This window comes from Amphiprion ocellaris, chromosome 11 (assembly GCF_022539595.1).
Source record: "Amphiprion ocellaris isolate individual 3 ecotype Okinawa chromosome 11, ASM2253959v1, whole genome shotgun sequence".
Classification (NCBI taxonomy): domain Eukaryota; kingdom Metazoa; phylum Chordata; class Actinopteri; family Pomacentridae; genus Amphiprion; species Amphiprion ocellaris.
Window position 1 is genome coordinate 17,495,633 of NC_072776.1, and position 27,902 is coordinate 17,523,534.

A 27,902-nucleotide genomic window follows, 5' to 3' on the forward strand; every position below is an offset into this window, starting at 1 on the left:
TTTGATAATCCCATATCACAGCAGCCTGTTTGATCCACCAGCCCATGAATGGTGAATCAGTGGAGCCAGACCAGACGTAGACACACGAAGAGTTCAATTGATGTGAATTGGGCTAGCAACACAGGGGCTTGACTGAAGGACAATCTACACACATGTCTGCTCAGTTCGTCCAGCAGATATAAAAGGACTGGACAACACACAACAGAGCTGTGACAGAAAAGGAATCTAGCTTTGTAGAGAAGTTGTTGTCCAACAAATATTGATCCACTTTGTTTTTGTAAAGGAATGTCTTGCTCTGCATTTCTGTAGAAAGTAGGAATAAAACTAAAACCAAAAAACACCCACACTTGATTTGTGAATTAAAGAATGATGGGACCATTTGTAGGGATTTTTTTTGTCATTGCTGTGTCTTGTAAAGAGATTTATCTAGAACAGATGAGAAGTCTGAATCTGGCTTGTTTAACCTGAGCCTTACAGTAAGTTATCACTCAGCAATGGATTCTGAAGTACGGGTCAAGGTGTGTTTTAGCTGATGATTTTCATGAGGCCTTCCATGCCTTTGGAAGTTAAAAACTCCTGCAGCGACAGAGCAGTTTTTCACTGGTAGTAGGCTGATGTAATTCTCCGCTGCTGTTAAAGGTAACAAATGACAGTTCATGCTATAATGAAAAAGACAGGCTCAACATATTCAGAAACAGGAAAAATCTACTTTAAAGTGTTTAAAGTACACTCATACTTCTAGCTTTAAAAACAAAACAACACAAAAAAACAACACATGACAAGAGGTTGTACTGACACATGAAATTTCTGGCACATTTGTTAAGTGAAACTAGAATTATTTATTTATTTGACTTAAATGGTTCAGTTTTCTGTGAATACCTGGATTATCATGATTTGCAAAGTGAATAAAACTTCTGAAACTGATAGAATTTATTCATGCATAACTACAAGGTACATTGATCTGAATGTAAGTCAGCCTGTTGAGCTGTGCTACAGCAAAAACCTGTTTGTCTCTTCTGCCATGGCAGAGTGTCTCCAGTAGCACCTCAACATAGAAATGTAAATTGTGTGTGGGGGTTGGGCATCAACCTTCAGGAACATCAGCTTTACCTCTGTCCACACAAGCATATTAGTATAGAGCTGGAGTTGTTGAATCAAAAAGGCATTAAAAAACAGGTGATGTTTTGACTTATTCCAAAATGTCTGTTACCACATTATGAACATTAGTATCAAAGTAAGTAAGTTTCTGAATAGTAGCACCGGTGCAACCAAATATCTCAGTCACATCAGCACAGGATTTGGTCACCACCTCCCAAAAATGTCATTGCTGCCAATAGTAGCCTCACTGTCAGCATTTATTCTGCACCAGTCATCGTGATTGAATGTAGTTTTTTACTTTATCTGTTTAACACTTTAAATGAAATAAGCCTCATTCAGTTTGTTTTGAACACAATCTACAGGTAGATGCAATGTTTAAAATTATTTTCAAAAATATTACTTACTGCAGGAAGGTGAGTGTAATGCTACATAATATCATAGTTCCCTCAATTAATCTATTTTCAGTTAAAGGGGAACCTTATTCACAAAATTGATTGATTTTATGGCTGACAGAGAATAAGGTCCACACTTTGGTGGTACAGAATGATAGGGGTCCTCTTTTAGATAGTCCATAACGACACGAGGGCCCTTTTAGATAGCACAGAGCGACATTAACACCCCAGTGTTTATACATGGATAGAAGATCATTTCAGTATTTACAATATAGTCCTGATTAGAGAAAGAATCATTTACAACTTTTATTGTGACATTGTTGTAATAATTATTTACTCTGAAATGGATGCTAAAAAGATGTTCATTAGACCACATTAAACTGTAGTTGCAGAAGTTTTTAAATCCGAGCCTCAAATGAAAGGTTTTACCTTCAAGAGTGAAATAATAAAGAGGCAATACAAAGGTCCAATTTGAAATTCACACTTATCTCATTTCATAGTTATTTCATACTAGTACAGCAAAATGTGAGAACCCCTAATATAAAATGAAAAACAAAGACATGTTTGTTGTCAGGAAGTGTGACAAACATTCAAAAATATTACTTTACAAAGATTTCAACTGTATTTCTGAATATATGTGAATGGAGACGCACATATAAAAAATTTAAGTAATTGTTTCTGATGTCACAGTTCTTGATAAGAGCATGATGTTAGTGCATGCAACCAAGCAACCAAGCCAAACAAATCAGGGATTTGTAAGAGAGACTAATTAAGTCAAATGATTTTCACAATATTTGTATAAAGGAGAGGTGTTTAAACATTTAAAACTTTAGAGTTGCACTTAGACTTACTAACAATTCATTTGTGTGGCACACACAATTCCATTGCGGCCCTTTTTCACTGCTTGTAAATCTGCTGGATGAATTGTACACGTGTGTGCAGATTCTCTGTCAACCAGGTCATTGTCATTCCATTCCAAGTTCACTTCAATTGATATTTCACTCTTCATGTGTCGAGGTCTGGTCTGTATGTGCTAATTCACCATTCACGATGAAGAGAAGCAAACATATTATAGGAATGTTCAGGTGCACACATCTGGGATCAGGGCTCCAAAGTAAGTTTCTGAATAGTAGCACCGGTGCAACCAAATATCTCAGTCACATCAGCACAGGATTTGGTCACCACCTCTCAAAACTGTCATTGCTGCCAATAGTAGCGTCACTGTCAGCATTTGTTCTGCACCAGTCATCGAGACTGTAGTTTTTTACTTTTTTCTGTTTAACACTTTAAATGAAATAAGCCTCATTCAGTTTGTTTTGAACACAATCTACAGGTAGATGCAATGTTTAAAATTATTTTCAAAAATATTACTTACTGCAGGAAGGTGAGTGTAATGCTAAATAATATCATAGTTCCTTCAATTAATCTATTTTCAATTAAAGTGGAAACTTATTCACAAAATTGATTGATTTTATGGCTGACAGAGAATAAGGTCCACACTTTGGTGGTACAGAATGATAGGGGTCCTCTTTTAGATAGTCCATAACGACACGAGGGCCCTTTTAGATAGCACAGAGCGACATTAACACCCCAGTGTTTATACATGGATAGAAGATCGTTTCAGTATTTACAATATAGTCCTGATTAGAGAAAGAATCATTTACAACTTTTATTGTGACATTGTTGTAATAATTATTTACTCTGAAATGGATGCTAAAAAGATGTTCATTAGACCACATTAAACTGTAGTTGCAGAAGTTTTTAAATCCGAGCCTCAAATGAAAGGTTTTACCTTCAAGAGTGAAATAATAAAGAGGCAATACAAAGGTCCAATTTGAAATTCACACTTATCTCATTTCATAGTTATTTCATACTAGTACAGCAAAATGTGAGAACCCCTAATATAAAATGAAAAACAAAGACATGTTTGTTGTCAGGAAGTGTGACAAACATTCAAAAATATTACTTTACAAAGATTTCAACTGTATTTCTGAATATATGTGAATAGAGACGCACATATAAAAAATTTAAGTAATTGTTTCTGATGTCACAGTTCTTGATAAGAGCATGATGTTAGTGCATGCAACCAAGCAACCAAGCCAAACAAATCAGGGATTTGTAAGAGAAACCAATTAAGTCAAATGACTTTTATGTGTTTAAACATTTATAACTTTAAAGTTACACTTAGACTTAATACTCATTCATTTGTGTAACACAGACAGTTCCATCGCAGCCCTGACCGACATCTACGTATGAAAGAGGGGCCCTCCAGAGCCTGCAATGGAAGTCCCCTCTTTGATGTGTAGATGTCGGTCAGGCTGAACTGTTGTGTTAACGCCTACAGCTCCACTGAAGGCTATGGAGGGCCACTCTTTGATATGTAGATGTCAGGCAGGGCTGATGGTCCCCTCATGGCTATTTTTTTTAAAAATAAAAAAATCCATATTTTTAGTTATATTCTGAAAAAAGACCTTAAAAGAAAATTTTGTATATGATTTTTGTTTCAGCAAAATAACTGCAAACACTGGGCCACTATTACCAGTTTACCACGACGGCCCCCTCTTGGATTGTAAAGCGTGTATGTGTGTGTGTGTGTGTGTGTGTGTGTGTGTGTGTGTGTGACAGCTTCTTTCTTGACAAGCAGCTGTCATAAATGCCAACGTGCCTCTCCTTCTTGCATCTTGCACCCCGTGGTGTCTTATAACTGTGTGTGTGTGCGCGTGTGTGTATGTGTGTTTGTGTGTGCCTGCGCAGCTCAGGCATGCATGTTTTGCCATGCTGGCTCGAGAGCCACGTGTGTGGTTTAAATCTCTCTCTAAGGCATCTAATGCAGCGTATGCTCTTGTTCTGTTCTATTCTTTTATATTCTGTTTTATTCTGGCTTGGTTCAGTAAGGTGTGGTGCAGATTGATGATGTGAGTGCTGGTGGCTCAGTTATTCTAACAGCTCTGTGATTGATGAGGAACCTTGCTTGGGAAGGCTCACTTAGCATCTCTCTCTCTCTCTCTCTCTCTCTCTCTCTCGCGCTCTCTCTCTCTCTCATTTGTTCCTCCCTTCCTTCTCTTCTTTCTTCTTCTCCCTCTTTCTTCCTTACTCCTCACCCCTCCTTCTCCTCTCATCTGTTCCCCTCTTCGGTTCCGGACTATCGATTAGTTGTCTTGGTGGATCTCTGTCTGGCCCTACCAGTGTAGCCATGTGTGTGTGTGTGTGTGTGTGTGTGTGTGTGTGTGTGTGTCCGTGTGTGTGTGTATGTGTGTGTTGGAAGTAATCTAAAACACCTGTCTCTCTGACAGATAACAAACACAGCATTTTACCTCCCCGAGTGTTTTGTACTATACCCCAGTGGGACACGGAGCACACACTCACACAGCACACACAAGTTCTGATTAATCTACAGGTTTCAGCTGCCTCAGTGGAGGAAAATAAATGCGATAACCTCCAGGAGAACCTTTCTCATCTACTGCTCTCCATCTGTTTGCCTTAAATTGATGGAGCTTAAAAAATGTGAACTAGTCATGTTAAACAGTTGCACATGTGCTGTGTCCCTGCTATGGAACTGTAAACTACTGTAACCAGTTTGGGCTCATGTCTTAAATAGTCTCTAAGTAGCGTATACAAGCTAATTTCAGTTTTCAGTGATGAACATTTTACTTTAAATATTGATCCGTACAGTACAGTAGTTCTTGCTGACAAATGTTGCTCCTTATCAGTTCTAAAATCTGTTCGTAAAACAGAATAATTCTGTTGTTTTGTTATCCTTCTTAATTTTTTTTAAACTTTCCATTGTTGTTTAGATAGCTGCATCGTTCTACTTGGACTCATTTTGGGCACTGTGGAGCAAAACAAATGTGTATCTACTTGAGGGACCTTGAAATTAAGGAGTTTGAAGCCGGCATTCAGTGCACTGCTGTCCAAGTATACTGCAACACAGCCAGCAGCATGCCAGACACGTAGTGTAGCATCCACAATCCGGATGAGGAGGTGATTATAGCTATTGTATGAGAGGAAATTAAAATGAGCCCCAGGTCATTACTATCGATTTGCCAGGAGAGAGAGTAGCAGAGAGGAAAGAAACAGAGAGAAGGAGATGAGGAGGGGAGGAAAAAGAGAGCAGAAGGTGAGAGATGAATGAGGATATGTCCAGGTGTATATTTGTGTTGTTAAATTCGTATAAACATATACAAATATAACTAGGTTTATACGAAAGGACTTTAAGAATTAAAGCATTTTCTTTTTTCTTTTTTGTACCAATTTACTTATTTGTTAAAGTTTGCAGTGGTTCCCTGTCTGTGTCTGCATTATATATACCAGACACTCCTTCAGAAACCAACTAGTTGATGCGTTCTCAGTTTTTTGCATTCTTTAATGGTGTTTTCATACCTCTGTCCCCACCAACAGGTGGACCTCCATACTCTGAAGGTGCTCACTGGCATCGCCACTCAGGGCGCCATTTCGAAGGAAACTCAGAAGGCTTACCATGTTACCACCTTCAAGTTGGAGGTCAGCACTAATGGAGAGGACTGGATGGTCTACAGACATGGCAAGAATCATAAGGTAGGCAGAAACACATATGGTAGCAACTGCAAAACACTCAGAGGCAACTAGAGAAACTTATCTTAGGTTGCACACATGCCTCGACGTGCGTTCTCGTGGAAGACTTAGAGAGAAATATGAGATGGAATATATGCAGCAAGAGTTGACCACAAGCCCAAAATTTAACCGGTGTCTGCAATTACAGCCGTTCCACTGCCATTCAGTTGGTTTCGTTTAAGCGTTTATGACCGAGCCAGAACCAGCGCACGTCTCCAAGCTCCAAGTGATATCTTACATCATTGTATGCAACTGCATTTACACCGCACATTCTGCTTTTCACATCCCATCTGGTTTCTGTTACTGTCTGGTCAGAGTTCTGCCTATAATGTTGACCCGATTGGGTCAGTTTCTAAGCAGTTTCTCTCCAAGGTGTAAAGGCATGATATGTCATCGGTGAGTATGCAGCAGTGTGGGGGGTGCCAGGTAGAAATGAAGCAGACAATGTGGAGAGTCTTAATGGTTGGAACTGCAATTAAAGTGGAAGAGCATTCCAGTGGTTGCGGCTGGTTTTTCCATCACAGCCGTTCTCCCCCTGCTAGTGGTCACACATGTTTGTCCTGCGGTCTAACGCCACGTCTAGCTTTGTGCTATAAACTCTTATTCCTTTATGAACACTAATGCACACGCTCACAGACGCATGCATTTTGCTCAGAAGGGGAAACGGGAGATCCAGTCTAACCATCTGGGGTTCCTTTGTGGCCTGCAGATCCCATAAGGCTTACAGCAAAAGCTAACTCCCAGAGAAGTGATGGATGGATAAAACAGCACAGAAAATAAAAAATAAAAAAATGGAAGGTTGATAGAGGAAAGAGGCAGAGGAAGTAAGTGTAAGGCAAGTTTTTTCAATCATGTGTTCAGCTATTAAGCTTAGTCGACAGTTATTTTTTTTTTAGAGAATTTAATTGCTATACTATGCAGGAATACATTTGCAGGAGTAAACTGCATGTTTTTCCCCAATAAATGAACATTCAGGAATGTTACTATGGTTTAAAGAAAAGAAAATAACTGAACCAATCAGTCATTATAACATCCATTCAGTATTGTCAGCCACATAGCAACTACAGCCCAGTTTAATGGCACACTGGCAACAGGCTATGAAACAATAAAAATCCAATATGCAAAACAGATTAATGACAATGTTTTGAGGTTAGCTGTTGGTGTCACCACCCATAATCCCTCTTGATTCCCCCCATAACCCTGGAAAGCCGCTTCGAGCTGAATACCAAGAGAGACATTGAGAGCGTGTGTGCATATGAATGTGTGTGTTTGGGGGAGGAGGGGTCTAGAATAAATCAGCTGCAGCTTCTGGTAGAATACATACAAATGCAGACAAGCCAAACGGCGAGGGTCTTTTGAGCCGTTCGGCCCCCTGGTGAGTCAGTCTGCGCAGTAATCTCATGGTTCAGCTCAGGGTCGTCAATCACTCCATTTAATCCACTACTGTATATCATCATCGTCTCATTGGTTCATTATGGATAGTAACTAGATAAATGAATCTACTGCATGCATTCACACAGGGTGGTCTCCACCTTTGGGTTTTTTGTTATCTCTGGAGGAAAAGATGAATGAAATACAGTGAAGTCAAGCAGAGATAAGGTGGAAAAGACACCGTGTGTGATGGCTATTTATCTGATGATGAAATCATGGTGTCAGTATCTTGGTCCCTTCTCAGCTGGCCAGTCAGCATCGACCTTTCCATGCTGTCTCTCTCATCTTTCAGAGTGTGAGTGTGTGTTTTATGCTGGAAAGACATATAGATCACTCAAAAGCAGTGGCCAAGATTTTTTGGCGGAGTGTTTTATACTGTAGTTTGAATGTGTAAAATGCTGCATCTGCATTCACGGGATAACTCAAGGAAATTGTTTTTTATAATTGAGAGTAGATCCTGGATCAGTTCATGCAGCGAACAGTGATTAAGCATGTCATATTTTTCTTTTGTCTCAATATAAATTTAAGTGAAAGCCTTATAGCAACATTGCTAATTTCTGACTTTGTGTAGCCGCCACTTTGTACAACTCAGTCTTACTCCAAAATGTGTTCATAGCTACATTGGTCCAAAGCAAAGTAAGGTATTAGTTTTACCGTAGAGGCTGTAAAATTGTAAGATGCCAATGTATTTTTTTGGCCCAGTTTTTATTATTTTCCATTGGCCACTTCCTGTCACTTAACTCATTATATGTAAGAAGACCAACAAATTCCATTACGAACAGGATTTTCAACCAGAATGCATACGTTTGGATACCATCTAATCTGTGTTTTGTCACATTTTCACTCACTGTTTACTTTTGTTTTCACTTGCTGTTGTTTTCAGTTGGTTTTTCCTTTCATTTAGTCGTCAAAATTACTTTTTCAAGCCTAGGCCCAAAAATTGCTTGGTTGCAGTTAACAAACCATCATGGCTTGGGTGCAAATGTTTTTCAGTCACTGTTTTCTTTTATTTGCACACAAAAAAAATCCTTGCTTAACTTTCAGTACCAAAACTACCAGGCGAAAGGACTTTAAGAATTAAAGCATTTTCTTTTTTCTTTTTTGTACCAATTTACTTATTTGTTAAAGTTTGCAGTGGTTCCCTGTCTGTGTCTGCATTATATATACCAGACACTCCTTCAGAAACCAACTAGTTGATGCGTTCTCAGTTTTTTGCATTCTTTAATGGTGTTTTCATACCTCTGTCCCCACCAACAGGTGGACCTCCATACTCTGAAGGTGCTCACTGGCATCGCCACTCAGGGCGCCATTTCGAAGGAAACTCAGAAGGCTTACCATGTTACCACCTTCAAGTTGGAGGTCAGCACTAATGGAGAGGACTGGATGGTCTACAGACATGGCAAGAATCATAAGGTAGGCAGAAACACATATGGTAGCAACTGCAAAACACTCAGAGGCAACTAGAGAAACTTATCTTAGGTTGCACACATGCCTCGACGTGCGTTCTCGTGGAAGACTTAGAGAGAAATATGAGATGGAATATATGCAGCAAGAGTTGACCACAAGCCCAAAATTTAACCGGTGTCTGCAATTACAGCCGTTCCACTGCCATTCAGTTGGTTTCGTTTAAGCGTTTATGACCGAGCCAGAACCAGCGCACGTCTCCAAGCTCCAAGTGATATCTTACATCATTGTATGCAACTGCATTTACACCGCACATTCTGCTTTTCACATCCCATCTGGTTTCTGTTACTGTCTGGTCAGAGTTCTGCCTATAATGTTGACCCGATTGGGTCAGTTTCTAAGCAGTTTCTCTCCAAGGTGTAAAGGCATGATATGTCATCGGTGAGTATGCAGCAGTGTGGGGGGTGCCAGGTAGAAATGAAGCAGACAATGTGGAGAGTCTTAATGGTTGGAACTGCAATTAAAGTGGAAGAGCATTCCAGTGGTTGCGGCTGGTTTTTCCATCACAGCCGTTCTCCCCCTGCTAGTGGTCACACATGTTTGTCCTGCGGTCTAACGCCACGTCTAGCTTTGTGCTATAAACTCTTATTCCTTTATGAACACTAATGCACACGCTCACAGACGCATGCATTTTGCTCAGAAGGGGAAACGGGAGATCCAGTCTAACCATCTGGGGTTCCTTTGTGGCCTGCAGATCCCATAAGGCTTACAGCAAAAGCTAACTCCCAGAGAAGTGATGGATGGATAAAACAGCACAGAAAATAAAAAATAAAAAAATGGAAGGTTGATAGAGGAAAGAGGCAGAGGAAGTAAGTGTAAGGCAAGTTTTTTCAATCATGTGTTCAGCTATTAAGCTTAGTCGACAGTTATTTTTTTTTTAGAGAATTTAATTGCTATACTATGCAGGAATACATTTGCAGGAGTAAACTGCATGTTTTTCCCCAATAAATGAACATTCAGGAATGTTACTATGGTTTAAAGAAAAGAAAATAACTGAACCAATCAGTCATTATAACATCCATTCAGTATTGTCAGCCACATAGCAACTACAGCCCAGTTTAATGGCACACTGGCAACAGGCTATGAAACAATAAAAATCCAATATGCAAAACAGATTAATGACAATGTTTTGAGGTTAGCTGTTGGTGTCACCACCCATAATCCCTCTTGATTCCCCCCATAACCCTGGAAAGCCGCTTCGAGCTGAATACCAAGAGAGACATTGAGAGCGTGTGTGCATATGAATGTGTGTGTTTGGGGGAGGAGGGGTCTAGAATAAATCAGCTGCAGCTTCTGGTAGAATACATACAAATGCAGACAAGCCAAACGGCGAGGGTCTTTTGAGCCGTTTGGCCCCCTGGTGAGTCAGTCTGCGCAGTAATCTCATGGTTCAGCTCAGGGTCGTCAATCACTCCATTTAATCCACTACTGTATATCATCATCGTCTCATTGGTTCATTATGGATAGTAACTAGATAAATGAATCTACTGCATGCATTCACACAGGGTGGTCTCCACCTTTGGGTTTTTTGTTATCTCTGGAGGAAAAGATGAATGAAATACAGTGAAGTCAAGCAGAGATAAGGTGGAAAAGACACCGTGTGTGATGGCTATTTATCTGATGATGAAATCATGGTGTCAGTATCTTGGTCCCTTCTCAGCTGGCCAGTCAGCATCGACCTTTCCATGCTGTCTCTCTCATCTTTCAGAGTGTGAGTGTGTGTTTTATGCTGGAAAGACGTATAGATCACTCAAAAGCAGTGGCCAAGATTTTTTGGCGGAGTGTTTTATACTGTAGTTTGAATGTGTAAAATGCTGCATCTGCATTCACGGGATAACTCAAGGAAATTGTTTTTTATAATTGAGAGTAGATCCTGGATCAGTTCATGCAGCGAACAGTGATTAAGCATGTCATATTTTTCTTTTGTCTCAATATAAATTTAAGTGAAAGCCTTATAGCAACATTGCTAATTTCTGACTTTGTGTAGCCGCCACTTTGTACAACTCAGTCTTACTCCAAAATGTGTTCATAGCTACATTGGTCCAAATCGAAGTAAGGTATTAGTTTTACCATAAAGGCTGTAAAATTGTAAGATGCCAATGTATTTTTTTGGCCCAGTTTTTATTATTTTCTATTGGCCACTTCCTGTCACTTAACTCATTATATGTAAGAAGACCAACAAATTCCATTACGAACAGGATTTTCAACCAGAATGCGTACGTTTGGATACCATCTAATCTGTGTTTTGTCACATTTTCACTCACTGTTTACTTTTGTTTTCACTTGCTGTTGTTTTCAGTTGGTTTTTCCTTTTGTTTAGTCGTCAAAATTACTTTTTCAAGCCTAGGCCCAAAAATTGCTTGGTTGCAGTTAACAAACCATCATGGCTTGGGTGCAAATGTTTTTCAGTCACTGTTTTCTTTTATTTGCACACAAAAAAAATCCTTGCTTAACTTTCAGTACCAAAACTACCAGGTCTTCTTCTCTCAGCCTGTCCCGCCACTGCTGTCAGATAGCCTCCACATACGCTTCCACTCTTGACGATTTTGTGCCACTTGCATCCATTTACTTCCCGCCTTTTGCTCGATATCATCTCTCCATCTACGCTTTGGTCTTCCTCTCGTTCTTCTTCTGTCCCTTGGCGTCCATTCTGTTGTTTTCCTAGCCCAGTTGTTGATGTCCATTCGGGCGACATGTCCTGCCCACTGGCCTTTTGCCTTTTCCGCTTTCCAGACTACATCTTCCACCTTTGTCTGAGCTCTTATATTTTCATTTCTGATCTTATCTTTTATTGTGATTCCAAGCATTGCTCTTTCCATGCTGCGTTGGGCTACAGCCAATTTATTCTTTAGATGTTTTCGTTAGTGACCATGTCTCTGCTCCATACGTCATCGATGGTAATACCAGGTAGGTTTAGAAAAGATCATTATTTGGCTTAAGGGACACCTGCGCAAATGTCTGGTTGTTTTCTACATTGACAAGTCCTGCCTCAAGAATGGCCCCTAAAAAACCGTGAGCGTCTTAAAATTTTACAACCATTTTTGTGAAAATAATATGCTTGTGCTATGGACCAGCGCAGCTATTACACATACTTTTGTGACACTGGGCTGCTTTTTACTCATGCCAGGAATATACAAAGGTCAGCTGATCCCCTTATGTTAACTGTTTGAACCTGCGCTGAACTGTACGTCTATCCATCCATCTCTTCCTTGACATTTTCATTCACTCACCCCTTCACTCGTTCCCTTAAAAAATCTCTTCATCCATCAATTTCTCTCTCCCTGCTGACTCATTCACTCTCGTCACATCTTCATTCACCCTCTTCTTCCACTCTTGCACTCTTTTCCATCTTTTTTCTTTTCCCTCCCTCGACACGGCATCATTTGTTCTGCCTCCCCCCGTATGTCTCTGAGAAAGTCATCATGAAATAGACAGGCACGTTTATCCTGCTAAAACAAATGACTTTTTGTACTTGGCTTACAGTGATGCTCCAGTGAGTGTGTGTGTGTATGTGCGTGTTAATCTGGAAGAATTATTGAATTAGTGTTTTATGAGCAAGAGGTATTAAAGGAGGACAGGAATTAATGGAAGCCACATGGATAGAAAAAAGAAAGGTATGAGTACAGCATAGTGGATGTGTGCCTAGTAAGACATAGTAGCGCACAAAACAATTCTGCATGTACATGAGAGTGAAGACGTACAAATAAAGCACACGCATGTGGATAGATTTATGTTTACAACCTCTTTCTTATTGTATCTTAACATTTGTCACAGATGAGTAGCTCTTAATAAAATAGCCACTGTCCACACACACACAAACACACAGACACACAGACACACACTCTGGTTTTAAACATCTGGGAGCCAGCCCATAGGGGCGGTGCTGCTGTCACACAGCATCACGATGATTTGTGTGATCTGTAATGTATTTGATAATGTCATTAAAGGCCTGTCGTGAACCAGATGGCACATATGGAATAGACGTTAACTAGCAAAAACTTTTTAGACAGGAGGAGAAAGTAATATTCATCCATAATTTTTTCCAACATTGTCCTGACAGATACTACCAGAGAAACAGGGGAGTCAAACAGACATATGGGCAAAGTATAAGACACCCATGTGAACCTAAATGCTGTCTCCTCTAATCCATACATGAATCTGTATTACTCTGTTCCTGTCTTTACTGCTTGAGCAGTCATTTATCTTAAATTCCCCTTTGATTAACAGGTCAATAGCAGATCATTTGACTGCTCATGGGAACTTGCAATACACAGAAGGAGAAAAAATATGATACTGTCTGTATAACTTCAACTATCTAGTGATTCAGAACACAAAATTGCCCATCTGAGGTTGAGAAATGATGATGTCTCGGTTTAGTCTTGAAGAGTTTGAGACCTTCTGCGGATAGGTACATTTAAGTTTGACGTGATACAAATGTTGTTACATACTCCTCCTGAATTGCTACAGGCAGAGCTGTCTGTGGCCATTACAACGCTGGACCACGGCCAAGACCAAAACCTCCTATTCCCACTTTAATCTGTGGGAGGGAGGATGGATGGAGAGCGAAGGATGGAGGAGGGAGGCGTGGGTGGAATGAGAGGGAGGGAGAGGCATTGTGATGGGAGGAACGTTTAGAAGAAAAAAATTAGCAAAGAAAGAAAAAGAAACAAGCTAAAGGTTAAGTAGTCAAGCATCGAACTGATAGAGTGAGGAGGAACTGAGCGGTGCAGAGGGAGGAAGAGAGGTGGAAACCAGAGGGAGGGAAGGGAGGTTCATAGGGGAACAAGTGAGTGAAGGAAAGAGGCAGGAGGGGGGAAAGAAGTGTTCATAGGGGAATCACAGAGCAAAAGACAGAGGGATGGATGGATGAACAGAGGCAAGGAGGAGAGGGGGAATAATGAGAATAGCAGACAAGGGTGTTGACCACAAATCCCTCTGGGTAGATCAGAGGTCTCAGCAACACGGCCTGGAAGGATGTCAGGAGAGGGAAAGAAAATAAAACGACAGAGTAGAGGGAGGAAGGCTGAGAGGTGAGAGAAAGGCAGGAGGGAGGGTGAGGTCAAAGGAGAGAGGCACAAAGAGTTTGTGACAAATGAAGAAAGAAAATCTGGGAGGAAAAGAGAGAAAAGGGACAAAGGGGGATATTATAAAGGTGCCATGTGTCATTTTGTCTGTGAGATTTGTGTGTTGTACTGTCTCACACACACACATATACACACTCGGATTCAGCTGTCAAAGACAGGTTACCTTCCTGAAGTCTGTGTGTGTGTGTGTGTGTACTTGTCCTTATGTGATGAAATAAGAGGAGATGGGGGTGTTTTATTATTTTATAACTCGATGCCCACACATTCACACAAAACACGCTCAGCACGGACATTTGAATAATTCAGCACGTCTGCGCTGGTCCTCTCTGGCTGACTGACTGTGGCCCTGCAGGCTTACGACACGGCCACACACACACACACACACACACACACACACACACACACACACACACACACACACACTCACACCTGTTCTTTACTTTCCCATGAGGTGAGCATGTTCATTTGTCATTCTCCTTTCCGGTAGTTATACGCTAGATCGGATTTGTTGCCTTTTGCCTGCAAACAAGAATCAGCTACCTTGCAGTCCATTGTTATTTAGCAGGGCTGGTGTGTTTAAACGAAGGCAGAAACGGTGTCCGCCTCATGCCTGTCACCTTCGCTTCATGCCGAGACAAAAACACCATTTGAACTTTGTTATAGAGTTTTGTTGGGCAGCGTTTCTATTTGTTTTTGTAGGTCTAAATGTGTTTGTGTGTGAGAGAGCGAGCTGGAGACAGAGAGAGGGTGAAGAGTGTTCACCCTACACCTTTCCTGGTGTCAGCTTCCCTTGTCTTCTAACATTGGTGGACCATTAACAATCGCAGACAGGCTCACAAACACACACGTACACACACACACACACACACACACACACACACACACACACACACACACTTAATAACCTGAGCTGGGTTGCAGGTGTAGTCCATTAGCTGATTGTTATTGAAGCCTTTTAGACAGAGACTGTTAACAGTGAATTTAGGAGTTTAAGACCTCAGGGATGCTGCATATCCCCTTACACCTGCTCTCTGTGGATTCTCACTGCCGAGCCACAACCTGGGAGCTGTTACAGGAATAAAATATTTGTTAATAAGTGCGCATAGACCTTTGGTTAAATCTCCTATTGCTTGTGATATGATGTTTTATTCTTTATCTCTTTAAATTCACAGGTTAGTCAGTGTGAGCTGTCATAATTAATGCCTGCCCACAAAGGAGGGCAGATAATAGTCTACTAATCAAGAGAGGCAAACCTGAGTTCAAATAGGTTTATATTCCTCTACATGGCTGTTTTTTAACCTTTTGAAGTCTAAAACCCTCTGGCATTATACCATTAATCAGAGCAAGAAATTGTAAGAACAGAGAGAATTATCAGATACTTTTTACAACTTTCCAGCAGTCCTTGGACTAATCTTGTGTTTCTTTATGATATTCTACGCATCTTATTCTTGCCAAAAATAAACCATTTGTACTAACCGCATTCTATGAAAAGCCTAGATTTCTGTGTTCCATTGTGCAACCAGTAAGCCATCAATGACTCAGCTGTGACCAACGTTTAAGCAACAAAAATATCAGCAACTTTCCAGCTGTACTGGGCTAAACTACAGGCTGCAAGTATGGAAACATGTATGATATGTAAAGCTGCCAGTTTTTCCAATAATAACACCTGTGAACAAAAAAAATAAATAAATGTACAGTTGATTTTGGCTTAGTTTCTTTTACGATTTCTGAGATCAATATATAACTTTGTTTTACTGCATAAATGGCATTTTCTGGAGTTCTGCTTCCAGCCATGGTTGTGCTGTTTCCACAGAGCTGCATGATGTCATATTGCAGTGAAAATGATCCCATAGTGAGTAAAAAGATGACAGGAGGATAATCAGCCAGAAACTGTCCAGGGATCAGAGGGTTAACAAATAATACGTTTTTCTAATGACATTTACTTTAAGTCCTATTAATTTGTCCTATGCATTCTTATCTCAAACCTGTCTCTTAAATAATGATAGTATTTAAATACTGATAGCATTTAAGACACAGATTTGCATTTATTTAGGTTATTGTAAAACAACAGCTGTAACAGTGGACGGCAGGCAGCATCTTGAGCTGAAACTCAAGTTTTTGTGTTTGATGACCCTCTACTAAGTTGCTAATTGAGAAATAAGACATGAGATTCATGTCAAAGGAGGGCATGTATTCAGCTCTCAGAAGCCTGCAACACACTCTCATACACGCACAAACACTCATTTGCAAATGTCAAGAGCTGCTGAAGGACAGCAACAAGGTTAGACTTTAACACAAACACGATCACGCAAGCAACTCATACAGTATGTACACTCTTATGTGCACATACATAAAAGTGTGTGTGTGTGTGTGTGTGTGTGTGTGTGTGTGTGTGTGTGTGTGTGTGTGTGTGTGTGTGTGTGTGTGTGTGTGTGTGTGTGTGTGTGTGTGTGCTGGAGAAATGTTTCAGTGTGCACCAGGGGAAATCAGAAAGCACCCGCCAGCCCCCAGCTCCTAAGAGTGAGACTTCATAATTACACTTTTACACGCCGACGCACACTAACACACACACACACACACACACTTGTAATTACAGTCTGCTACCACAATCCCATTAAGCCTTTTGGGGCCTTTAGGCATTTTTCCATCATTTAACTGGTCACAGTTTCTGGTACGAAGGCCTTTGTAAGGGCACAAGTTCAGTGGGGCTGACTTTGTGTTGTTCACCCAGTGGGTCATGGGTTCAATTCCCAGCTGGCCCAGCAGCCTGCCTCTGTTTCTGCAAGTCAGAAACTACCCTCATCCATATTTTGTCACCCCTGACGGTTCTTGCAGTTTAATGGATTGAGAACCGGAAGAAAATTTACACACCAAGACATTCACACACACGCCTAAAACAAGGCAAACATCTATAAATGCGTATCCAACCAAGTAATTGCAAGGCCTTTGGCTCTGTTGAATAAGGCTTACCGCTCTCTGTAATAAACACACCACATCGTGTTTTCAACGCTAATGTAACATAATAGAAAGAGTGTAAGAGACTCAGAGGCAAAAACAGACAGAAAGGAGGAGAGACGGTGAAATGAGAGGGAGAATAGCAGGAGCCCAGCTGTGTTTTCCTGTGGAGAGCCTACAGAGATGACTGTCGGAGGGAGATAGAGAGAGACATGACACTGTCAGATAGGCAGAGATATAAAGTCTTGATGTCAAGAGACAAAAAGATGGCTTCTGGCCATGTGCACTTCCATTCAATTTCCTTTTATCTGTATTTGTGTGTGTTTTCAGAGGAAATCATTTTGTGTGTGCGTTGTGAGCGCACATAGCGGGGAGTGTAGGAGCTCGGAGGGCACCATGTGAGGATGGAAAGACGGTCTGTGTGCTTCTGTGAGACGGTTGTGTCTGGTAGCAGTGAATATCTTGTGTGTGTTTGTGCATTGAGGGGTGACAGCACTCTTCACTGTGCGTGAAGGAGTAAAGATGTTTTCCTGTGTGCGTTTGTGTGTGTGTGTGTGTGTGTGTGTGTGTGTGTGTGGTTGAGTCAAGAGGACGTGAGAGAGGATGCTCTCCCACATACTTACACCCTTGATTTATTTCACACTGCATGCCCTCAGACTGTGTGTGTGAGTGTGTGAGTAAACCTTTGCACTCTTTTCCTTCCTTTGTGGACAGACAGTATGTTCATCTTGTGCATTTACTGCACATATTTAATGTCACAGAGGAGAAACATTGGTCTGTTGCCATTTTATGTTAAATTATGTTGTCTAAAACAATAAGGGACCGAGCCATGTTAGCCTCCATCTCTTATGTTTTTATGTGAATGCATTCTGACCCCATCTTCATACTTAACTCACAGACACGAGACTGATACTGATGTTATTATGTCACACATAAGAAAGCAAACAACTGGATTCCTCAAAATGTTGAACTGTTTCCTTAAGGGTCATATTTTTTCCACATGTCCTCAGTGGACTCCAGACATGCAGATGACTTAGGTTTCGCTGACAAGGTCTTGAAATATCAGCTGGGGGGGAAAAAAATGCTAATGCATTGAAGGTGAACATTTCTATTTTTATCTATTTCTATTGGGCATTAGTAAGCAACTATGCAAAATGCTGAGCTAAATCATATCAAGCTGTCGTCTAAATACATGCGTGCTTGAAGGCAATGTTGACATTGTGATGTTTAGGAAGTATAGTCTATATATATGTGTGTGTAAGTTAAACACATATCTGAATTCAACTCAGTCCAGTTTCATTTAAGATAAGATAAGATAAGATAAAGTTCTTTATTTCTCCCCACTCCAGGGGAAATTTACATTGTTACAGCAGCTTTATTTACAATATATACAAGGGTGGCAAAAATTTTTTAACAGAAAAAATAAAAATAAAAATAAAGTTTAAAAGTGCAGAGATGTGCAGTGCAAGAATGTCAGTGCAAATTTTATGGTTTGGGGTGGTAATGATATAGTCCAGTTTATGTTAACATCAGCCAGTGATGCTGATGTTGTAAAGTCTTATAGCAGATGGAATGAAGGACCTGTGATAGCGTTCCTTCTTGCAGGGTGGATGTCTCAGTCTGCTGCTGAAGGAGCTGCTTAAAGACCCCACAGTGTCATGCAGTGGGTGAGAGGGATTGTCCATGATGGATGTGAGCTTTGACAACATCCTCCTCTCACCCACCTCCTCTATGGAGTCCAGGGAACAGTCCAGGACAGAACCAGCCCTCCTGACCAGTCTATGCAGCACTAATTCAAATATAAATCATCTTAAGGCACTTCACATTATAAAACGAAGACAATTGTTTTATAGCGACAAACCCAACAAGATTCCTTTTAAGAAAGCTTTCTGGCAGCAGAGGGAAGAAAAAACTCCCCTTTAACAAGAAGAAACCTCCCGTAGAGCCAGACATCTGCCCCTACCAGTTGGGGTGAGGTTAAAGGGAAGAGAGGAAAAGATGCAGAGAGAAGCAACACATAAGATAACAATAAACAGTGTGGAGGTAAGTGAAGTGATTAGCTGCAGATCAGACGTGTAGCTCCACAGCCAAATACCTGCAGAGAGGACAAAACACAAACGACGGGAGAGAGAGGACACAAAGTTAATGACAGGAAATGGTGCCATATATAAGTACAGTATGTATGGAGAGAGATAAAGGAGAGCAGAGGAGAGGTACTCAGTGCATCATGGGAAGTCCCTCAGCAGTCTAGACCTATAGCAGCATAACTAAGTAGATGGTTCAGGGTCACCTGAGGCAGCCACGGCTATAAGCTTTATTAAAAAGGAAAGTTTTAAGCCTAAACTTATAAGTAGAGAGGAAGTCAAACTCCTGAGCCCAAACTGGGAGCTGATTTCATAGCTGAAGGGGCCTGATAGCTGAAGGCTCAATCTACTTTTGGAAACTGGAAGAACTACAAGTAGATCTGCACTCTGAGAGTAAAGTGCTCTATGGGGAAAATATGGTGCAATAAGGTCTTAGAGACAGAATGAAGTTCGAATCAATGTGCGTACCAAATTTCAAGGCAATCCATCCAGTAATTGTTGAGAAATTGCAGTGAATAAACCATAAATGTGGACCTCATGGTGCCACTAGAAAAGTAAGATCACTGAAGTCATTTAGATTCAATGTTTTGTATAAATCAATGTAATAGTTTAAACCTGCGCCACTCAGCCCGCGGCCCGCATGCGGCCCGCACGCTGTAATGGTGCGGCCCACGGCTTACTGTAAGCAGTAAATATATATTTTTTCTACTTTAAATGAGGACAAAAAAATTCTGATATGCTGACACCAGAGGGCAATATGTTTGACCTGCTGACAACAGGCAGGTAACTGTTGCAATTGTGGGACTGTACCAGTTGGTGGCGGTAATGCAGCAAAAGGTTGTTTGCTAACCGTCAAAAAAAGACTCAAAAGAAGACTAATCGAAGTGGAGTTCATGGCTGCCGCCGGTGACGTTAAACGGAAGTTATGTGATGAACACAGGACATTTCAACAGTCATGGGAGGAAGAATTTGCTTTTGTGGAGGTAAATAACAAACCAGTGTGTCTTCTTTACCAGAAACAGTCCATTCCAAAACGAATGAATCTCCAGCGACACCACGACAGCTGTCACAAAGACTTCAAAGTTGACTTTCCACCAGGCAGTAATATAAGAAAAGACAATATGCAGTCTCATTGGAAATCTTCGTGGTCAACAAACTGTTTTGAGATTCAGCTGTAAAGAAAGTGACAGAATCACGGAGGCATCATTCAAAGTAGCGTGGACTGTATCAAGGAGTCGGCGGTCTTTCACTGAGGGACAGCTGATATAGACATGTTTTCTGGACTACAGTGAGTCCCTTTTTGCCGAGTTTAAAAACAAAGCTGAGATCAGCCGACAGATATCCAAACTGCAGCTTTCAGATTCAACTCTCAGCAGACATGTGGAAAACATTTCGGATGATTTGTTCATAAAATTGATCGAAGATCTTCAGAAAACGCAGCACTTCAGCCTGGCCATAGACGAGTCCACTGATGTGTCGGATACGGTGCAACTTATGATATGGGCTCGGTTTTTTAATGGTGACACATTCATGGAGGAAATGTTTGCTCTTTTGCCACTGACTGGCCAAACAAGAGGAGAGGACATTTGTTTGGCAATCATTGACTTTTTCCGGGGACCAGGGAGAGAGATTGATTTGGGGAAACTGGTGTCAATTACCAGCGATGGTGCACCGTCGATGGTTGGAAAAGAAAGAGGACTTGTTGCATTAATGAGAAAAGACGCAGTTCCCGACTTTTTTGCCTACCATTGTATTGTGTTCTTCACCAAGAACATCTCTGCTGCAAACTCACAGGTGGTGAAGTGAAAACAAGGATGGGTAAGGTGGTGAAAGTTGTTAACTACATTAGAGGCCATGCTCTTAAGCACAGACAGTTCCGCACCTTAGTAGAAGAATATGACACAATATGAAGACCTGACGCTGCACGCCGCAGTGCGATGGATGAGCAGAAGCATTGTACTGGAGAAGTTTGTGGATTTACTGCTGGTGATTCCAGCCTTCATTGCGCAGAGAAAGCATACCGATCTGTATTATGTCAACGATGAGAAGTTTGCACTGGAAGTGGCTTTTCTGGTCGACACAACCAAGCACCTCAACTCCCTAAATTTGAAGCTCCAGGGAAACAACAAATTGCTGCCTGCCTTGGTGAATGATGTTTCTGCTTTCATGGAGAAACTCTCTCTTTATCAAGACCATGGTGACAATGACTTCACACACTTCCCAAACCTACGTTCACAGGTCAGTCAGTTGCACAGTGTCTCATTTAAACCTGCTATCTGTGTTCAGTATTTGGGTGAACTTGCCAGTGGCAACATCTACACTGCCACTATTTTGTTACTGAGACACTTCACAAAGTTTTTTTTTCCTTATTTTAAATCCTGCGTGAATTTGACTTTGCTTCTCCATGCTAAGAAATGTGATACAATGTCCTGATTTCAACTGAGTGTAATTGTTTTAGCTTTGACCTCTTCTGTCAGGGCTGCCCATTGATGCACAATTTCTGTGAATAATGCACACCTATATGTTTTTTTAATTTCATTTGGTAGTACCTCATTGCTCAAAAAAGTAGGTCACCTAAAGAGCTATGTTCCTATGTTTTACAATGGTTGGTTTTTTGGCCACAGATGAACTTTTTTGTGATGTGCAAGATTTAATTTTTACTTTATTTTTTGGAGTAGTAGGCCAATTGATTTTTATAAGCAATCTCTTAATTTATTTACTTTTTTGGAATAAAGCCTACTTAGTTTTTTGATGTAATTTAGTTAATTTCTCAAAAAAGCATTGCTTGAAAAATATTTTTAAAACTTTGAAACAGTACTTATGTTTGTTACAAAAAAAGTGCTAATATGCAGTAAATATGTATTTTGTTCATATTTTGTGAATAAAGCCCCATTTTGTAATTTGATATATATGACAATTTTTTCATGTCATGATGTTTGGCCTTTTTGCTTTTACTGGAAATGCAGAAAACAGCCACAAATAGATCGATAAGGCCAAGTATATTATATTTTCAACAAAATCTTATTTTACTTTTACAAAAGCCTAATGAAATTGTCTTTCTATTGTTGTGCATTTAAAATATTTTGTTATTGAATATTACCTTGATTATTTAAATGTCTTTTACATAATTCAGTCATATTAGTACTTTTAAGTTGCGGCCCACACAAACAGAGATATTTTTCTATGTGGCCCATGAGCAATGGTAAGTTGAGTAGCCCTGGTTTAAACGTTTCATTGTGGATCAATGTGCTGGACAGACGAACTGACAATTCCATCCTTATTTCCACCAATATAGCTGAAATCTCAGAATAGTTCTTCAGGTTTAATATCTCTCCAGGAACTATATGGGGGTTAACTCTGCTGTCCTTGCTTTTTCCCTTGAAAACTCTTCCTGCAGAAAACAGCTGTATATATAGTATATAGGAGCAAAACAAATGATACTGCTGTATGACTCAGCACTACCAGGATTTATCCATCATCCATCCTGAGCTCCCGGGTCTCAGCTGTCTCTCCCTCTGTTCTTCCTGTACAGTGTAGTATGTCTCATTAAATGCCTCTGTTCCTCTTGGTCTACAGGTTTTCCATGCCAATGCTGATGCCACAGAGGTGGTCCTCAATCGGATCCCACAGCCGGTCCTGGCCCGCTTTGTACGAATCAGACCTCAGACATGGAAGAACGGCATCGCACTGCGTTTTGAGCTTTACGGCTGTCAGATTACTGGTAAGAAAGATGAAGTGTCTATTTTCTATAGTTTCTCAGACTTTTTTTTCTTCTTTTTTTCTTTTGGTCAGTCTCCTCATGGGATTTTTGTGAAAACACAGTAGTCATTTTGCCCAGTTTTATCCTGGTGATATACTGGCTTTTACACAGGGTCAGAAGGTGGGTCAGTGTTAAAATAACTCCTTTAAAAAAAACATTTCCTGAAAAAGAACTGGTGAACGTGAAAGACATTTTTTCTTTTCATTTATATAATCTAGAGATAAATAGCTCTATAATTTGTCCATCCATTAATCCTATTCATAATTCTATTCATGCTTTCCTCTCATCTGTTTCTCTCTTTCACATGCACACAACACACCCACTCTCATGTGCACTCGCACTCTTGCCCTTGCTCTTTCATATACATATCCCCCCTCTCTGTCTCCCACTCACAGATCACACACATGCACACATGCACGCACAAAGAGGCACACTCAGTCCTAATAGAATAATACTAGAGTGTGATGTGTGGGTGATAACATCAGAGAGTAACAGGCTCTCAGCTTTCATCTGCAGCCCTGGCAAACAAACACGATTTCAACCAGCATAATCAGCTCAATACTATAAATAGATAAAACTTAATTAGACCGTCTGTGTTTGAGTGTGTGTCTGTGTGTATAGAAATGGTAAAAAGACTTTCGATCCATTTGTGTGTATGTGTGTGCGTGTGTGTCCCAGCTCCACTGTATCATTATTAGGTTAGGGCCTCTCTCTGCTGCCATCGTAGTGGCCATTGAGAGGGACAGATATGCTCTTATCCAGGAGGGCTATTTCAGCACCCACACAAATCACAATCACACCAAAACAATATAATACTGCTGCTGTGTGCGTGTGTGTGTGTGTGTGCGCATGATAGAGAGACAGACAGGGATGCAGGATATATCAGGTATCTTGCCTCTGTTCTTGTCTACCGATCGCCTATTTTTTACTCCAACACCTGAAATTGCATTATATATCACCCTACTTTTCTCACCCCTCTCTGCAGTGAGAACACATTCAACACTTTTTTTTAGCCATTTCCCTGACTATTGCCCGTCTCTGCCGCCTTGTGATTTCTGCAATCCGTCATGGGCCTGAGGAAAACACTGACTTTATATGCAAAATCTTGACAGTCTCGGACTCACTCGCCTTTTGTTAAGCGTTTGATACTTTAGAGGTGCACAGAGGGAACAAACTGTTCTGCGGCAGTTTCAGTAAAATATGTCCAAAACGTGCTGGAAAAAAACAACAACTTTATAACCAAACATACCTGCTAATAGCCATGCAGCATCATTTCTGTTTCCTTCCCTGCACATAGACATGGAGACAAAAACACACTGGAACACACCGCCAGGGGAAATGTGATAATGCCCTACCCAGGCCTATAAAGGCAGACATAAAGCAGTCAGCCAGTGACATGTCATTAACTTAAATCACACTTTTATGCCTCCTGCTCTTCTTTTTTTTCTCACTTTCTACCTATCTCTCTCCAGTGTCGCTCTGTTTTTCTACCTACTCATTCTGCCTTTCCCTCTGTCCTTCTACTGCCTTTGCTGACAGCCTCCATTCCTACTTTTCTCTCGCACCTTTCATTTTCTCCTCTCCCACCATTTCCTTAAATCTTCCCTGCCTCATTCTACCCTTCCTCTCTCCATCACTTCTTCCTTAATCTCGTTTTACTTCAGCACTGCAGCACTTATCAATCATTTATTTTTAGTACTTTTTTTTATATTTATATTTCTTCACCAGGCTGGTGGAGTGTGTGTATTTGTAAAACCATATAAGTGTGTCCAGCCACATGTATTGAGCAGGTAGTGGCTCAGAGGTGTACTTTACAGCCGCTGTGAGACTTTGTTATCAGGAAAAGAGCAGTGGGAGTGTGTGTTCGTCAGTGTGTGGGCGAAACATCAGAGCATACAGTTTGTAAGAGGTAGTGGGTTTCAACGTGTGTGCGAGACCTTGACTATGAGCACGTATTGCTTTGTGTGACTTTAAGAGCTCTCATGCCGGTGTGTAATATCTAACTATTTCTGTTATCCATGGAGATGATATTCTCATCGACTCCCACTGCACTCCTGTATTAAAAGGCCTGCCAGAGTGCGGTAGCTGCTGAAATACGTAGATGGAAATGAGAAAAAAAAACATAAAATAAACAATACAATAATAGAATTTTCTTCTGGCTAATCAGTTTTTGCTTGTGTTAGAGCTTGAGGGAGCCCATCTAGCCTGGCTGTAGCTGTTGTTGTTTATTGTTGATTCATTATTTACCATACTGGGGCACCGTTGCAAACGTCACGGCATTAAACATTCATCTCCATGAAGACCTGAAGAATGTCACCATCAATCACCGTCACCCCTCACTGTCAGTCTGCTCTCTCGCTCTCTTTTCACTCGCATCTCTCTCTATGTTTCTCACCCTTTCTATTCACTCGCCGTCTTTTCAGCCCGTCTTTCTTTGACCTTTTGTCTATCTCTTTATCTCCCCTTGTCCTTTAACTCCCCTTCCTCACCTTTTGTCTTGTTTTTCCCCCCTCTTCTCTTTCTTCTTTCCCCTTTCCCTCCCTCTCATCCCCCATTTATGCCTCTTTTTTTGTCCCATCATATTTTCATTTTTCAAAATGGTCACTTTTTTGGGTCTCCTTTTTTGTCATTATTCATGGGAGTACCATATTTTGATGCTTGTTAGGCTAAAACACGTTTGTCAGTGTAATAAACAGCGCCTCTTTGATCTGCAACATGCTTTCATTTAGTTCTTCCATTTGGGAGTTCTCTTGCTCAATTCCCCATGAAGAATCCCCTTTGGTAGCTTGGTTAAAGTTATGCATCGACGTTGCAGCAGCAGGAAAGAAAAATAATGAAATGATTTGATAGAAAGCAGCTCAGAGGGGCTGCGGAGTGCAACACACCAGTCGTTTTAACAATTCTTGTCAGAATCACACAAGAATTTTGCTCCAAGATTAGATCAAACAGTGACACCAAATTATTCCAGACCTGGAAGTGCAAGTATGAAAAGTTTTTTTTATGTAGGTTGTATATGATGTTTTAGCAGTGCAACAGTTTCATCTAGCCAGACTGGATTCATCAGAGAAAGTGCAGCAGCTTTTGTAGAACAATGACAGTTGCAGGTTTTAGCCTTTTACCTTCCAGTTACAACGTGTCAAACCCTGTCTTACAGAAATTACGTTCCAGTGCAACTTAATCAGTCTCATTAATGGTTTGAAAGAAACATATTTCCTCCCTGAAAGGTAAGACTGTGGCCCTATTCTCATGGGGCTGGTATTACCTGGAGATCTCATGTGATTCAGAAAATCTTCCTCTACATCTGTGTTTTATCCAGAGGAGTCTGCATTTTACTCAAAATTTTACAAGATTATCCGTGAGTATCGTCTTAACACGGTGCCACACAGTATTGAAAGACTGAATGTTTCTCACCTCATGATGCCACGCTATCTAATCGTCCTCCGACATTTTACTCCTCTGTGCTGTGCAGCAACCTGATCCTCCTGAATCTGTACCCAGATTGCTCTGAACTGTCCTTATAATTGCTCATGTAGCCTTCATAAATCTTGAGTGGGAAAGAAAGAAAAGTGAGGTGCAGAGAAATAATAAACAAAAAATGTCCCATTGTTCTTAGGCTTAATTCACTTGCTGTTTGGTTAGGTTTACCAAAATTACTTAATTCAGTTTCGAAAAATAACACAGTTTGGGTTAAAATACCTCTTTTTGAAATGTTTGAACCTTTTCCTCCATTTCCAGGTTGATAAGTCTCACCACATCTAATATAGGATTGTTTGGTTGAAAAGAAGCAACAGTAAAGCAATAAGGAAATCACGTATTTGTGATGTTAAGATAATCTGCGAAAATGTAATTATTAATTCAGTTTATTTATATTCAGGCTTTATTTTGACGGGTCTCTCGTGGTTGCCTCTACTTTTTCTCACGTTTTCCTGTCACTAACCATATAAAATCCACCACAGTAAACATGTGGTCAACGTTTATGGCAGTTTTACATTTCATATTACTGTGTGGCAATGGTGTTGCATGAAGAGGCCACTAAAAAGTCCCACACAACAGAGCTCCAATATACAGTAAGCCTTTGCAGTTTAAGAAATGAACCATTTACACTAATCATGTTGTCTTTTTGACTGGTGGCTCATTACATGGTTCAGAAATACAGTGTTTTTTTGGCTGATTGTCAAACGTTGAATGCTGTAGTGATCTCTGAGGCACCAAGACACAGGTTCCAGAACTACATTATTACAATTCTGCCAAAAAAAAGAAGAAAAAAGGAAAATTTCTGCTGTCTACTGATTGTCATAACCTTTAAAAAATACCCAGAACTCACCTTTCCCCACCTTTAAGTTAAGAAAAATATCAAAAAGTTCATTTATTGCTTTAGAAAATGCCCTTCAGTCGGAGAGTAAAGTACTCTCATCCCTTCCTCTCTCTCTACTGTTCAGATGCTCCTTGCTCAGAGCTCCAAGGCATGTTGTCCGGGCTGCTCCCTGACTCCCAAATCTCTGCATCCTCCATGAGGGACATCCATGGTTCCATGGGGGCAGCTAGGCTGGTGGCCAGTCGGTCAGGCTGGTTTCCAAACCCGACACAGCCCATCGCTGGAGAGGAGTGGCTGCAGGTATGTCATGTATATCATGTTGCACAGGGATAGTTGCTTGAGACTGTAGCTGAAGGTGAGCAGATAAAGTTAGGGTCCATTTTACTTGTGTGTGCATCAGAAAAGTCAAGACAATGATCATTATTTGTTATAGTATCTACATGGACATCTATTGAACAGGCAAAATTAGAGGAAAAATGGCATGATGAGCAGCAATTGTCAAAAGTATCTAAACCCACCTGATGCAATGTTAATTCCCTTTTTAGCTTGTGTAAATTGAACTAGAAATGCAAAGAGGAACCAAGTTTCAGGGCCTCAAACGTATTAAGAGTCCTCCAATGGAAAACCAGCATTTGACTGATCATATGCTGAGTAAAGTCACAGCTGCAACAAGAGGCAGGGGATGTGGAAATCGATTGGTTCCGTGGGGCAGAAAGTGAGCGAACAATA

At 40.7% G+C, this 27,902-nt stretch overlaps 1 protein-coding gene across 1 annotated transcript in view; it reads left to right on the forward strand.

Moving 5' to 3' along the window:
* Positions 1–27,902, forward strand: part of LOC111575676 (neuropilin-2-like) — a 117,758-nt gene that overhangs the window by 46,513 nt on the left and 43,343 nt on the right. The window contains exons 7-9 of the mRNA XM_055014953.1: positions 5,889–6,044; positions 22,675–22,819; positions 27,298–27,473. Coding sequence (XP_054870928.1) covers positions 5,889–6,044; positions 22,675–22,819; positions 27,298–27,473 — 477 coding nt within the window. The remainder of the gene's footprint in view (positions 1–5,888; positions 6,045–22,674; positions 22,820–27,297; positions 27,474–27,902) is intronic.